This window comes from Phocoena sinus, chromosome 17 (genome assembly GCF_008692025.1).
Source record: "Phocoena sinus isolate mPhoSin1 chromosome 17, mPhoSin1.pri, whole genome shotgun sequence".
Lineage (NCBI taxonomy): Eukaryota > Metazoa > Chordata > Mammalia > Artiodactyla > Phocoenidae > Phocoena > Phocoena sinus.
This window is the reverse complement of record NC_045779.1, coordinates 9,211,223-9,227,695: the sequence shown is the minus strand read 5'-3', so window position 1 is coordinate 9,227,695 and position 16,473 is coordinate 9,211,223. Positions and strand designations below refer to the sequence as shown.

Sequence of the window (16,473 nt, the reverse complement as noted above, 5' to 3'; positions counted from 1 at the left end):
GGCTCTGGACGCGCAGGCTCAGCGGCCATGGCTCACGGGCCCAGCCGCTCCGCGGCATGTGGGATTTTCCCGGACTGGGGCACGAACCCGTGTTCCCTGCATTGGCAGGCGGACTCTCAACCACTGTGCCACTAGGGAAGCCCCGTAGCCCAAACAATTTTATTAACCAGATATACTCTGGTTCCTGAACATAAAGGTGTCTGCCAAGCCCTTTCGGTGTCGTTGGCACGGCAGTACTTCCTCGACAGTCACAAACTCTGTTCAATATTCTGATGGTCCAATAAATGATTCCTTTACAGAACTTTAGATAAAAACTGATGATTCATTTTCTGAGGCTGGAACTGAATAGGGAGACCAGAGTTTGTGCAGAGGAGTAACTGATCTAAATACTCGATCCTCCTTGGTAGTGCTCAGAAATTGCCCCAAATTTGATGCGAGCAGAAATCATCCATTTCCTACAAAAATGGATTATTTGGGACAGGATGAATGGGGGAAGAATTTAGGGCAGGAGAGGTTGACGATGATTTCCTTCCTCTTAACTAGCACCTAGAATGCCCCAGCAAGCAAGCAAGATAAAAGAGTCTAAAAAAAAAGATAAAAGAGTCTGATATACTTAGCATTTTATAAGTGTTGAAATCCTCCATTTTTTTTTTTAACAACCAAAAGGTGGTTAGGAGATGTTTTTCCAGAGTGAAATGAAACATTTTGAACTGTTCATTCCACAAATCTTTTAGCTATGAGATAATTATTAATTGCTCTCTATTACTTTAAAAACTGCCATGTAAAACCCATCAGCACAGCAGGAGATTCCCCGCCTTACAGCCCTGAGAGAGGTTACCGGTAATCTCAGCTAAGGGCAGGAAGGAAATTGAAGGTTCTCTTTCCAATGTCATGAGGACGGTCAATGAAGTGGTCAAGACCAGGCACCCTGGAGACCACATGCCTGGGTGTCAGCTCCAGCTTCACTCGCACGCAGGCTATGTGACTTTGGGCAAATTAGCGAACCTCTTTGTGTGTCTCAGTTTCACATTTGAAAATGAATAAAATAATACCTACTTGTTGGGTCATTTTGAGCATTAAATGAGTTCATATTTGCAAAGCACTCAGAGCAGCTCCAAGCACATACTAACAGTTTGTTAAATAAATGAAATGTTAACTCAGAAATAAGACCTAAAAGAAACCCACTTTTAATTATATTTGCATTTTTGGAGGGGTACAGTTGATAGCAATTGCAAGTTATTTCATAAGCTTACTTCTTGACTTGCATTCTTACACTGTGTGAGTGTATGTTACTGAATTAGCAATAGTATTATGCGCTCCTGTGACCGTGCTATTTACTCTAAGCAGATGGAATAGATATTCACACAGTCTTTTGAGGATAAAGATTCCGTGGGATAGCTTGTGGTCTAATGTCACTGTTCACCCTTCTCTGTTGAGTTTTAATTTATCTTTAAGCTGAAGATGTCTGATATGAAAGACAGAAAACAGGGATGAATGCTGATGATGGGACTAGATAGATACAATGCAAAGAACACAGGCATGACAGAAAACCAATTCTCAGGGCCCTCTGATGCCCAGCTCTGACCATGGTGACAGCCTCCAAAGACATTAAAGAATGAGACTTGTCACCTATCAGATATGAATGAAAATATCTTGACAGTGAGGGTTCAAGACTATATATATGTAAAATTAGCCCCAAAGAGTTGTAGATACGGTGAATTTCAAGTGATGTAGATAAGGTGAGTTTTAAAGGTTTAGAGATTAGGATTTGTCTGCTAGTTATAAAAATGAGTTCCTTTAAAATATACATATCTTGTTTAATAGTTAACATGAGTATATGGGTCTGTTTACCCACAAATAATGAATCCTGAAAATTAAAAAAGGCCTTACGTTGCATATTCATTATTACTGACCTATTGACCTCAGAACTGGGCAGTCCACTGAAATGGAATATCTAGTAATAACGAAGATTTAAGAGTGCCTCCAAATAATTAAATAAAAAATTATGAGATTTGCAAATGTTTCGTCATCTAAGAAAAACGATCGTAACACCTCTTCTACTCTTCTACACAAATCATGCAATGATGAAACACATGAATTATTAATGAAAATGTGATACACATGTAAAACCATCTTTGGGGAAAACACACACTTAATTCTACATCTTTTTTTTGCATCTTACCTCTCCTCCTTGATTGCTTATTTAAATCATAAATACCTTTCCATGTCTTATATATGGTGTTTAAAATTAACATAATGATTGTTACTACCTAATTATCATGTTAGTACATTGTTAAGTTGCTGTACTATGTCTTTAACAGTATATGTTTAGACATAGCTAGCTAGGTTTGCTAGCATAAATAAGATTAAAAAAAAAAAACATAGTGCATGTAGCTCTTTGTTTCTGTTGAATCATTTCCTTGGGAGAAACTTCATTGAGTGAGGTTACAGGGCCAAAAGGTAGGGACATTTAATGGTCCTTGCAGTAAAGAATGCTTTTTCCAATAAGCAAGTAACAATTTATTATTAATGCTATATGTTATTATTTTAAAAATTTGCTAAGTTAGTGAAATAATTTTTCAAATTAATTTGCATGTATCAAGTTACTAGCAAGAATAATCATATTTTATACCTTTATAATTTGGATTTTCTCTGTGATTACATTTATTCATATTCTTCATAGACTTAATTATTAAATGTGTATGTTATTATTCATTTAAAAGATTTCATCAGGTCTATGGATAATGACCCTTTGTCTGTCATATGTGATGCAAATATGACTTTTAGCCACTTGTTTTATTTTAGATTTGTTAAGATTTCATGTTCAGATTTTTGGTAATTAAATGTGTAAAGTATAGTATGGCAGAATGAGATTAAAGGATAATGGAGATTTTTGCAACCAGAAGTATTGTATCCATATTCTCTCGTAGAAAAAGGAAATGCTGTGTTTTGGGCTGTAGTATTTAATTTCATATACTGTATATGTTTCCTCGTTAAATCTGTGGTGTTACATTTCCAGAGTGAGAATCCAAAGTGATCTGAAAATATGTACAGTACAGTGTTTGGAATTTAAGTGGACATAATTTTAAATGTTCATCACAAACTGTTTTGATACTCTCCTTAATGGGAGCAAAGCAACAAAGATAAGCTAAACTCTCAAAATAAAGCACACGTGGATGCGGAAGAACGAATTTGAAGGTAGAGTTATGGTCTCGGACCAGACTGACTTTCCTTTTCCCTGCACCTGGGTACCCTCACCAATCCAAACATCTGCATCAGAAATAATTTTCAAGCATATTTTCTGTTTAGGTTCTCTTTACCAAATGGTGTGAAACAAAATCAAGACACAGCCACATTAAATTATGTACAACGTTTAAAAATCATGCATTCTGTGGATTGTAAAACTAAAATGCAGAGAATTTATACAACAATTTACTGGACAACTCTGAGTGAGTGGCTTACTCTGAGCTGGGTACAGCCCTAGGTATTACGGATACAGGGTGAATAAGGGATTATGATCAGAGCCCTGAGGAGCTTCCAACTGGTCTTTAACTGGTTACTTCAAACCTTGTTTCACTGTAGTGACTCTGAGACTTTCCACAAAAATCTGAAACACATTCAGTTAGCCAAATGCTCTTGAGAGGCATAGGTTGGAAAGAATTCTAGGAAACCAGAATGAGGAAAATACATATTAAATAAAGTTCAGTCCTCAGAATAGAAATTTATGATTTCATGTCCCATGAAGATCATAGGAATGACATTTTTCATGCAGGAAACAGGTGTCAGATACGGGATTAATGAACTAAGGTTTCAATACATAGAGCATCGCCAGGATGTATCCCTCTAGTCTTTGAAGAAGGACCAGCCCGGGTAGGGCAGGGACAGGCAAAGAGCAGCTGTAGTAACAACAGCACCGTTAGCAACACAGAGCTATTGAGTGCTTCGTGCCAAGCACTGCAGAATATTTTGCCTACATCCCCTTCATTTGCCAGATGAAGGGAATCTTCTCTCTGGCTCCAGCATTTTGTCTGTGCGTTCACCCCTGCCAGTTTTTGATCAATGGATTCTTCCTTTTGTGTTTACCCACTTCAGACGTAGGAAGTGTTCATTCGTCATTTATTCATTCATTAAATATTTAGTGCTGTCACTCTGCTAGTGACTGGGACCACGGAAATGAACAGGGGAAAAAAGGACACTATACCAGCATTCAAGGAACTTTCTTTCTGGAAGGTAGACAGACCAGAGACTCAATGACTATAAAACAGTGTGCACATGGCAGGCCATCTGGTAGAGCCTGGGGATGAATGAGATGAAATGCTCTCAGTGACACACGCACAGTTATTTAGTATAACATGTGTGTAATAAATTATAAAATACATAATTATAATACACAATTGAGATTGTATTATACTATATATTATGTTAGATATATTGTATGTTATATATATCCAAAATCATTATATTTAGGTGAGTTAGCGATCCAAACGTCCATCAATAGGGGACCATTAAAATAAACAATGAAAAAAAATAAATAAACAATGAAACACTGATGCGTTGATATGGAAACAGCTCCAAAATATATAATAAGTAAAAAAATGGAAAGTCTCAGAAGAATGCATATCATATGCTGTTTTTTGTGAGGTGCAGATAAGAATATAGAGTCACATTTTCTTATATTTGCCTAAAGACACTTTGGAGTCATACGCATGACACTCAACAAACAAACAAGACAAAACGGGGTGGGTTGCCCGATGCGGAGCAGAGATGGGGGCCCCAGGCAAATGGGGACACCAGGGAAGGAGGGAGGATTTTCACCGTACACATTTTTATGTTTCTGAATTAAGTGAATGTATTGTCTATTTAAAAAAACTAAATTAACATATCCTGGAACTTTTGGAGGAAAGATGTCTACTTGTGGACCGTGGCAGGTGGATGAAGAGCTCGGCGGGGAGGACCCATTCCCAGCAGAGTGCCGCAGGCCGGGCTGCAGGCTCGCCTGCCAACAGGTCACACTCTGCATGGGTGGCGGCTGGGCTCCTGTCCGGGAGGGTCAGGAGACCAGGGTGGGAATCAGGCAGGGGCAGGTCGTGAGGGCCTCAGCTGACAAGGTGCAAATTCGGATTTCACCTCCAAGGTGACGGAAATCACCGAAGGTGATCAGAAGGAAAGTGAGTAATCACATCTGCACTTTCGCATCATGTCTCCAGGAGCTAAGTGCAGGCGTGACACTGGGCGGGGCAGAGCTGGGGCGGGGAGACTGATACTCAGGAGATCACTGGCCATGCTTCAGGTGAGGTGGAGATCCCGCAGCCTTGATCCCGGCTGTTGCCTTTGAAGATGTTGGCATCATCCCCTCCTAAATGAAACGTGCCCCTCCCCTCAAACTGTCCACAGCCTTTCCTGGGATTCCACTTGATCTTCAACTTGGTGTCGCTCACAATTGGCAGGAGGCCTCGGGGAGAGCTGAGTGGGGTGTGGATGCTCTAAGGGACCCTATCCCTTCTTTCTGAACTCTGCTGTTTTTGTCTGTTTCCATCAAGCTTGTACACATTTCCTGTTGAATGCTTATGACTGGGATTTCGTTTCTTCCAGTTCCAAGCCCTGCTGTTAGGCGGGACAATCATACAGGTGGTGTCCACTATCAGAGCTGTATCCGCGGGTAAGTCCCTCAAACACTTCCCTCTCAACTTGCCAGAGAACTGCTGCCCTGAAACCCCTCTCCACCATCCTGGCTGCCCTTGCCGGCCCCTCCCTGTGTCCTTCTAGATATTCCTGGGCCTTCAGCAATTATAGGGGTAACCCCTGGGGCAGCAGGGCCTCTGGGACCCTGCCTCATCTTAAAGCCCTTCGCCTGTTTGCTTCGTTGTTGCCCATGCAGGGGCTGTTAAATCTTGCAACTGTTACTTTTTCCACTAATAAGACATCTCAGCACATGCTAAGCATCTCAGCAGACGCTGAGATACAGGAAGTATTCCCATATCATCAGATTTTTTAAAAATCACAGTTCTGATCATTGTAGACATATTCGTATGAAATAAGTGGAAAATAAAAGAAAATTATATGCAATCAACCACAACAATAATACATAATTTGATCGCTGTGAAACAAAGTCAGGATATATTTCATCTTAACATAAAAAGAAAAAATATTGAAAATCTTGTCTGGCAGGTATATTATACAAGAAAAGTCAGAGATCAGCAACTTATATTTTTACTGCTGGAAGGCTGAACAAGGTAATGAGGACTGTATGCAGGTGTGTATGCAGGTGGACAGCTCTCAACCGTTCACCAAACAAATGTGCTGAGGAATTAATTTGTAAGTGACAAGTACTTATAGGTGGCAACATACACTTTATTTTGTACGTTTCTCTAAAGTAGGCTTTTAATGTTAGTTCGGCTTCTTATCATAGAAATACTTTCACCTTGCTGTTCATTTGAATTGGAGTTGCTATGGAGAAATGACTTTTTGATTCTACAGCATTCTACTGCATTCTAAAAACTTGGAAATCATGCCATCATGCCACAAAATGGGTTAGCAATTTTCTATGAATTTTTTTTAAAGGAGGGGAATCTGTTCACACATGAAGGATTCTAGAAAAATGTTTCAGTGTTACAAAATTTAATAAGAACATTTAGAGCCTAGGACCTGACGATAGAGTATTCTTTTACCTTAAAATAGACTGAAACATTTTAAAAGAAAATTTGCCTCCGTGTTTTTTGTTAAATTCAGAGATTTAAACATATACAGCTTGCCACAATTTCATATGTAACTGCCAGGAGAGTAAAGAAAGACCAGAGAATAGGGAAAGATTGATAAACATATATTGACAAGTGACAGCATATAGAAACCAAGAATAATCAGATCCCCTGTTACATTTCTGAAAGAAAATTCCTTAGCATTGCGGTCCAACCTCTTTGAATTTAGGGTAGAATTTGCCTTTCATTGAACTAGAACACTAAAAGATCTTTGAAGTATTTTATTCTAGTCTTTAGTCTTTCTAGAAAATTATAATTCAAATATGCTCTAAAACACTATTTTAAACCTTGACATATGCAGGTTAAAGAACAATAGTTAATAAATTATGTAAAGGCGGGTAAGACTGCTACATTGGTGGCTCCAAATGAGCCATGTCTCCTGATACTCTCACTTTTCTAGAGGCCCCTCCCACAACGATACTGGGCTTGGTCACATGACTTTCTATAGCCAATGGGACAACAGGAGACATTACTCTCAAGTAGAGGCTTGATTAAACGCTTGCATGTTGGGCTTCTCTTTTTGGGACCCAGCAGCCTGGCTGCAAGAAAGTCTGTCAAGTTTTCTTCAAAAAGAGAAGCCATGTGGAGGAGAATGTGGGTCAACAGCCAGCACCAGACATATAAGTGAGGACTTCTAGAATATTCTAACCACAGCAGAGCTCCTGGTGGAAGGTTAACGTGAGTGACCTGGCTAGTACCATGTGAAACAGAGCAATCCAACTGAGCCTTGCCCAAATTCCTGAGCCACAGGACTCTAAGCAACACACTGATACTGTTTTAAGTAATTACAGTTTGGAGCAGTTTGTTACACAGCAGTAGATAACAGATACAGTAAGTGTTAGCAGGGACTCCTAAAGTTCTTTCTGGAAATAATTCCAAGGTACATTCTTCATTGACATACACCTCTCGTACTTCTGTCATCTATTTATTTATTATTGAGCCTGTCTTTCTCATTCTGACTCTAACTCTAACCAGCTGGATAGAAGAACTGAGATGGTTGGTTCATGTGAAAAGTGTTGTGAGAACGGCTTTATTGTATATTGACTCAAACAAAATGCCAAGTCCTTGTTGGATCTCAAAGAAACAGCATTCTTGAAGATGGTATATATCTTAAATTAATTCCACTCCACAGCGTGATCAAACTGTGGCTGGGACAGTCTGGTGGAAAGAAAACGTCTTTAAGGAATTCCTAGCACATAAGCCTTCTGTGGTCCAATCAAACCACTGCCTCTCTGTTTCTCTATATGGAACTGTATCCTCACAACCAATTTCAGGCACTAAAATGTGTAGGACTCTCTGGAGGAATTTGTTTTCTTAAGAAGTAATTATTTGAAATATGAGGTTTATTAGATTGAGAAAGACATCCGGTGTATTTTCATCCTTCTTTCTTTGGAACTAACATGACTTAATAAAAGAATGCATTAGAAGTAGTTGCAGCAGTAGAAGTATATTAGGAGAAGAGCCCACAGTAGTGAATGGGCAATTCACCACTTCTAGGGGATGGTGGTACTATTCCACTGAATTGTGGGGATTGTATCTCAAGTTAGAAACTACAGCAACTAACTGGTTCTAAAAACAAAGTGTCTGGATACCAAGAGGAAAAAGATGTCACCTGCCATTAAGCATAACTACCGTTAGCATCATCGCTGCTATTTCCATTGTTTAAAGGATGTTCTCTGTGTGCTTATCTACGGCATTATCTACTGGTGGGGGGGTATGGATGGAAAGTTTAGATGTAAAATGCCATTAAAGAGAGTCCTGATCGGACAAACGTGATACTTACAGAGAGTAGTATTTGGATGGCACTGTGGATGACCTCCAGGTACTGGAAGTCGACGATGCAGCCAGTGACGGAGACATACGTGTAATCGTCCATCATGCCGTGGGATGACGGGGGCAGCACTCTTCGGACACAGCCAGGCCCGTGTTCCCGCCACCACGACCGGTGCACAGAGATGTTGAATGTCATTAGATCTGTATCCTAGGATATAAGGAGATAAGAGAGCAAAAGGAGACAATCATATCCCATCATATCTTTGATTTTCACTTTAGGAAGAATTCAGGATGAATGAAATTGTTGAAATGATTTAAATTTCAAGTAAAAAGTGACAAAAGACAAAGTTAACAATGGCGACATGTATCATATGGCTAAATGAAATAGCTCATTTTTCACATCGGTTATAGTTATTCAATGTGGTGATATAATTCTTTGAATAATAACATTTCAAGGTTAGCACACATCAAAATTCCAGAGATGACATGTTTATTTAAAAGTTCCTATGTTTATTTAAAAATTATATTGTCCACATTGAAATTTTCTTCTGTATTTTCTTGTTGCTCCATTGCCATTGGCATCACCATCATGTGTTAACATTTATTGATTTTTTTTTTTTTTTTGCGGTACACGGGCCTCTCACTGTTGTGGCCTCTCCCGTTGCGGAGCACAGGCTCCGGACGCGCAGGCTCAGCGGCCATGGCTCACGGGCCCAGCCGCTCCGCGGCATGTGAGATCCTCCCGGACCGGGGCACGAACCCGCGTCCCCTGCATCGGCAGGCGGACTCTCAACCACTGCGCCACCAGGGAAGTCCTATTGAGAGATTTTTTGCCTGCTAGGCATTGTTCTGAGCACTTGTCACACGCTATGTGTTCTTGCACGTACTATCATCATCCTAACTTACAGTAGGCTGAATAATGGTCTCCCCAAAATACATTTATGTCCTACTCCCTGGAACCTGTGGATTTTACCTTATATGGCAAGAAAAGGACTTTGCAGATGTGATTGCATTAAGGGTCATGAGATGGGGGTATTATCCTGGATTATCTGATGGGCCCTAAAGACAATCATATGTCTCCTTATAAGAGGGAGTCAGAGGGAGAGTAGACAGACACAAGGAGGAATAGAAGGACAGTGTGACCACAGAGGCAGAGCTTGGAGTGATGTGGCCACAAGTCCAGGAATGTTGGCCGCCACCAAAAGCTGGAAGAGACGAGAAAGGATTCTCCCTAAAACTCCAGAAGGAGTGCGGCCCTGCCAACATCTTGATTTCAGCCCAGTGAAACCGAGTTTCAGACTTCGGCCCGAAGTCTGAAAATAAGCTATGAGAATATAAATTTCTGTTGTTTAAGACACCAGGTTTGTAGTATTTGTTGTATAACGATCATAAAACAACAACAAAACAAAACTAAAACAGGTGAGGAAAGAAAGGCAAAATAAATTGCCCAACTTCGTTAATAAATAAATTAAATGAACTGCCTATGTAGTGGTAGATCCAGACTTGACCCTATGCAATCTGTACTTTTAGCTGTGACGTGATGTTATCCCATTACCGACTATGTTCCCCCGCCCAACCCCTTACAATTCCTCATACCCTGAAGGGAGCTAGATCCCTCCTCCCAAATTGTTTCCAAAAAATGCCACTACAGCTGAGCAAAGAACAAAGAAGGCAATCCTTGACTTTTACATATCAAAATAGGCTTTCAGAGCTCTAAAGAGAAACACCAGTACAGGTGTTTAATTCTCAAGAGATGCCCCTTAGTATCTGCAGTGTCAGCCATGAAGAACTAAGGCTATAACGTTTTTGTCATAAACAATAGTTTGAAAAGAATAGATGAGGAACAAGAATCTTGACTCCCAGATAAGCTAAAGATTACAGCTGCCCGTGTGGAGCAGGAAGGAGGAGGTGTGATGATGGAGAGATGGCAAGGGCGCCTGTGGACTGTAGGCCGTGGACCGGGGACAGTGGATCAGCAAGGGAGCCGAGGACGCAGGAGCAGGTCCATTTCCCAGCCTCCACTCCACGCAAGTGTGTTCTCACTGGTGCCAGGGGGACCTGTTGAGTGGACACCACACGTGGCTTTTGCTCAGCCGCCCAGGGGCCACCCACCGATGGTGCAGCACAAATGATGCACATCTGTGCATCCCAGTGTCCCTCGGAGGACAAGTCCCCATCTCAGTGGCACAGGACACTCCTAAGTACCAAAATTGGGAACTCGGAAAACTTAGGGGAAGCTGGTGTGAAATGGAAAGTTCTTGAACTTCGAGGTGTCTGGGACTGAATACAACCAGCGTGGGAACCCCTCATCTGCTGTTACTCCCTGCTGTATGTGGTACCCATATTGCAAGGTAAGAAACATTTCCAGTTTAGGCTGGTAGGCAGTTACTTCACAGTTTTAGATTCTCCTCAACTCAAGTAATTCAAGCACCATTATAAGTATGCCTCTGATTAGATCAATAATAAAACATTTTCTATCTTTTTTGTTTGTTTTTTTTTGGTTATGGTTTGCTGCACATATCATTCAGTTACCTTCACAGTTACAGACTTTTATGGATAATAAAACATTATACATCATCTTTTTTTTTTTTTTTGGTTGTTGGTTGGCTACATGTATCATTTGCAGTTACCCTCTAGAGGGAAAATATTATAGAAAAATATAATTGCTTTCGCAAGTGAATTCAGTTTCATACAAAGCAATTGACCTACAGGCAAACTGCAAGCTGCTCCCTTTCCTGGCCAGCAGATTTAATCTCTTATAGTTAGTCTTGGTCACTACAGAAAAACGATTATTTCCAATTTTAATAGAATTCATTAGGTTCAGGATAAACTAGTATGATCTCAAAATCCATAGCAATTTCTATTCTTTACGCATTCTTACCTAGTGGCCTTTTCTATTGCAGGACTGTAAGTTCCTTTCAGTATGACTTTGACTGAAATTTATAGTACCCAAATAAAAGAAAAGTGAATTTATGAAATAATGATACATATTTCTTACACTCACAGAAATCTCTCAGTGCAGTTCTCACTTGATTTGTTGGCACTACAACATATTTATAAACTGTTCTATTCTTTGCAATGACTATTAAAATTTGAATGAGAAAATCAATAGCATCAAATTATACTTAAAGTTTAGACCTCCTAAATTTGGTATAACATTTTATCACAAGTTTGTGTCTGATTTCTATCTCCTTCAGTAGTTAGATTTCAAACATTAAAAAACACCTTAACACATAATAAACTCAATTTCCTATGTCAGGCACGTCAAAGGAAATGCAACTCAGAAAACTACGATCTTTTAATAAAGAAAAAGTAAATAAATAAATGCAGAAGTTCATTTATTTTGTTGACATTTTGGCTATCATATCAAAGCATGTAGTTTTCAAACACACGGGTTAGTGCTAAACCATAGGTCAACAAAGTAACCTTAAAAATAATTGAGTCTCTCAAATGTCATTTCTTTTCCATTTCTTGGAATTAGAATATTATCTGAGAATTTAAGCACACCATGGTTAAGAAAATTGACAACTGATGTCTTTGCCATTGTCCTTAGAATTTAAGAGATATGGATAACGGTATTTGTATTTATGCAAGCGTATGTGATTACCAAGGGACAGTTTGTAAAACAAGGAGGAAGAAAGCAAGGAGAGAGAGAAGAAACATGAAGGGTTTGGGAGGTGTGAGGACAGCCTGGAGAGACAGAGCATGTCCAGGCCAACAGGAGAAAGAATTTCAGGGAAGTTGGTAATGCCAGAGGCAAAAACTCCTCCTAAAATAAAACAAACAAACAACAACAAAGAACAGCACTGAATTTGCTGAGTGGTGGGCAACGGGGGACCTTACAAAATGCAATGCCGGCAGAGTGCTGGGAGTGAAAAACTGCATTTCAAGGAACTGAGGGGATTGAGAAGAGAGGATTCGGTGTTTTTCATGAAGTTGGGAGTCCAGGTAGTAAGAACATGGGGTGGACAAGAGTCAATCCGTGCATCTGCTCACACTCGCAAAGTTATGACTTGAAATTATTCCAGAACACTGCTTTTCCCTGAATATCTACTCAACTAAATACTAAGTGTTTAAAAGCCCTTTCATCTCATTAGTGTGAATCTCAAACTTGTTCCCATTTTCTTCAAGTACTTGAGTAAAAAAAAAAAAAAAAAGATTTCCAGAATTCTTTGAAATGCTCATTAACTGTGTACGTGGATACGCCTGCCCACATTTTATTCCCAGTAAGTGTAGCTACAGTATTGGAATCGGCTCACACCCTGAAAAATTCAATACTCACTTTCTATTACAGTAGACCACTATATAATTTTTCATTAATCAAAGAACTAGTCTTTCTCTTATTCTTCTTTGTTCTTTTAATCATCTGCTTTTTTTGGCATGCATCTCATTTAATTTTAGCTAATCCTCTTTATTTCTAGAAATGGACTCCCAACTACTAATAATCATTTTTTTCCTTTTTCCTTAGTTGTGGCTGGAAGGGTCATTGAATCCAATTTTGTATGGCTATCTCCTCTGTCTTTTGTCATAAGCCAGCCCATGTGCAAGTGAAAATGTGACTTTGAAGAGATGTCCACATGTATGTAAGAAAATAGATTTTGCTCAATTTTAGAGTTAGCTTTGGGTTTATATTTATATAATTAAATTCATGTCAGTTGAAATTTCTTTTGAAGTACTGTTTATCTCAGAATAGGAATTAGAAAGATTAAAACAAATGTCTTACATTTCTAATAATTTTCTTTTCACTGAAGCACCAAACATTTCAGAGTACTGTAGATCTATATCATGAAGGACAAACACAGCGCTTGGTAGTGAGGTTTACGTGTTTGGAGCCCATTATACAAAGACTTGGCATCAGTTTAATTACTGATATATCAATAATTACATGTTATTTTCCTATATTAAAAGCAGCTCTTAGGGATAAGCTTAAAAGGTTTTCAAGTTTCCATTTGAAAATGTTTGTCAGTTACTGTTGCTTTCTTTTTTTTTTTTATAAATTTACTTATTTATTTACTTTTGGCTGTTTTGGGTCTTCGTTGCTGTGTGCGGTCTTTCTCTAGTTGCGGTGAGCGGGGGCTACTCTTCATTGCAGTGTGAGGGCTTCTCATTGTCGTGGCTTCTCTTGTTGCGGAGCACGGGCTCTAGGCGTGCAGGCTTCAGTAGTTGTGGCACGTGGGCTCAGTGGTTGTGGCTTGCGGGCTCTAGAGCTCAGGCTCAGTAGTTGTGGCGCACGGGCTTCGTTGCTCCGCAGCACGTGGGATCTTCCTGGGCCAGGGCTCGAACCCGTGTCCCCTGCATTGGCAGGCGGATGCTTAACCACTGTGCCACCAGGGAAGCCCCCTACTGTTGCTTTCTTAGAGAATTCTTCCTGCAAGCCATAGCACATCATAATTATTTAGGCCCATGCCACTGGTGTTGAATATAAAGAAGAGTCTGCAGAGTGAGGAGCAGCCATTGATCATTTTGATTTTGTTTCTTATCCTTACAACTAGGTATTGATAGGGCTTTTCTTTTTCTTTTTTTCTTTTTTTTTGGTACGCAGGCCGCTCACCGCTGTGGCCTCTCCTGTGGCGGAGAACAGGCTCCGGACGCGCAGGCTCAGCGGCCACGGCTCACAGGCCCAGCCGCTCTACGGCATGTGGGATCCTCCTGGACAGGGGCACGAACCCGTGTCCCCTGCATGGGCAGGCGGACTCTCAACCACTGCGCCACCAGGGAAGCCCACTACTGGATTTTTTGAGGCACAAACTCAATTAAGAATTGAGAAAACCTAAAAAAAACCCAGAAGGTCACTGAACATCCATTATTGCTAGTGGGAGTGTGAATTTGTGCAGCCACTTTGAAAAAAGTTTTGTATATCCACTGTCGCTAGATAAATGTATGCCTTATGACCTAGTGGTCCCACTCTTGAGTAGGAATGCATTATCAAATGCATTTCTTAAGAAAGGTAAGTATGGAGAGAATCAGCCATCTTTCTCATGTGTTTATTAAAATAACTGAGACACTGTGCAAAACAAGGAGGAAAAGAACCATGGTGAAAGGCTGAATTTCTTTCCAAAACCATTGGATGCTGTGGAAGGATCCAAACGAACACCGCCCACCCACCCCTCACCCCCAGTTTTCTAATAACGACTTTAAAGAAATCACTAGTCCCATTAGAGGAAGTGATATAAATAAAGCCTACCTCCTGCAGGGCCACCTTGAAGCGGGTAGGGGAAATACAGCGAGAAATTTACAAAAGCCTGCAATTTGCAGGAAGACTTTTGTTTTTCTTTTAAATGTCAACCTCCCCTTCTCATATCCGTGTTTACTTTGTAGTTGTCCATTCATTAGCCATGTCTTGTTTTATGCTGATTTGCTTTTTTAAAAAAATCCATGTGTGCACTTTTTAAAAATCCATATGCACAGCACTTTTCTAGAAGGACATACTTAGTAGTGGCTTCCTCTGGGGGAGAGGCATTGAAGGTTTAGGGTAGGAGATTTACTTTTTGTTCTAAGTCTTTTGTATTGTTTGAATTTATTACTGGGTATATATACAGTAGTGCCTTTTTTTTTTTTTTTTTTTTTGTACGCGGGCCTCTCACTGTCTTGGCCTCTCCCGTTGAGGAGCACAGGCTCCGGACGCGCAGGCTCAGCGGCCATGGCTCACGGGCCCAGCCGCTCCGCGGCATGTGGGATCCTCCCAGACCGGGGCACGAACCCGTGTCCCCTGCATCAGCAGGCAGATTCTCAACCACTGTGCCACCAGGGAAGCCCCAGTAGTGCCTTTTTAATTAAAATGTTTTTTACGTGTAAGTTACACTTAAAAAAACATGTTACCAGTTTTATTTTTTGAATTTTTTTTTATAGAGCAGGTTTTTATTAGCTATCTATTTTATACATATTAGTGCATATAGGTCAGTCCCAAGCTCCTAATTCATTCCCACTTTTGATGTGCATCAGGTCCATAAGGCAGAACCAGGTATATCCCTGCAAAAACAGCCTTTCAAAGCTGAGCGTCTGTGCATAGAATGCAACAACATTTCAATGCAATGGAAAAAACCATTTCATGCCAGTGATGCCTCAAATATTATTTGTGAAAGTATAATGTACATTCCCAGATACTGACATTTATGGTATGTAATTGCTGCACCTGAGGACACTAAGATTTGCTTACAGATGATTTTCTAACAATAAGTGTACATGTTGCTGTAATCTATGAATTTGAAACACCTGTAGTTTACTTAGCTAATTACCAAGCCCACTCAACACATCTGGCTTCTCTGTCTTGGTGTTAATCAATAACTATTTGATTACAATGTTATGCCTTTTATGCTAATTGGGATTTGAGACCATAAAATGGTGCTACCTTTGTGTTTCATGCCTGTACTAATGTGTTATATTCATAGTTTGTTGTATTCAGAATTCATGCCGCACGTGCATGTATGCACACACTTTACTTCATTTGCACAACAGAAGTGTTTCTATTCAATCTGTTTTTTGCCAAGTTTACTGTCTGAAAAGAAAACCCTTGCTTATTTTAAAATTTTGGTTGGAAAATTCCTTGTTTGAGAAAAATAGATGTTTGTTTTAATCTGGTAGGATTTTTTTTTTAAAAGGAAAAGTCATATGATCCTTTTAGTTGATCCGTTTTTGAAAGGTAGCCGGATAAATAGAATAATACTGGTATTTTTGATCTGTGTATGTAGCTGCTGGTGTGGTTTAAAACCCTCTGCAAAAGAACAGTTTTTTCTCAGCTGCTTCCTTTGCTCAAATAATCGTGAAGGCTGGAAAGAGGTCTGATTAATTGCAAACTTGGATGTGGTAAAAACCTCTCTGGCAGGTTCTTATCTCTCACCATCAATCTCAAGTTTCAGAGTAACCATCTTGGAAGGCTTGCAGGAGGGAGCCTCTTGGGATCTGGAAATTCCAGAGACAAGGACTCAGATGCAGAGCTGGATTTCTA

The 16,473-nt window shown here is 40.0% G+C and overlaps 1 protein-coding gene across 1 annotated transcript in view; it reads right to left on the bottom strand.

The window, feature by feature from the left end:
- The window catches only part of NKAIN3 (sodium/potassium transporting ATPase interacting 3), a 518,578-nt gene that overhangs the window by 134,549 nt on the left and 367,556 nt on the right, over positions 1–16,473 (bottom strand). The window contains 1 exon segment of the mRNA XM_032609360.1: positions 8,539–8,736. Within this exon segment, the coding sequence (XP_032465251.1) occupies positions 8,539–8,736 (198 nt within the window).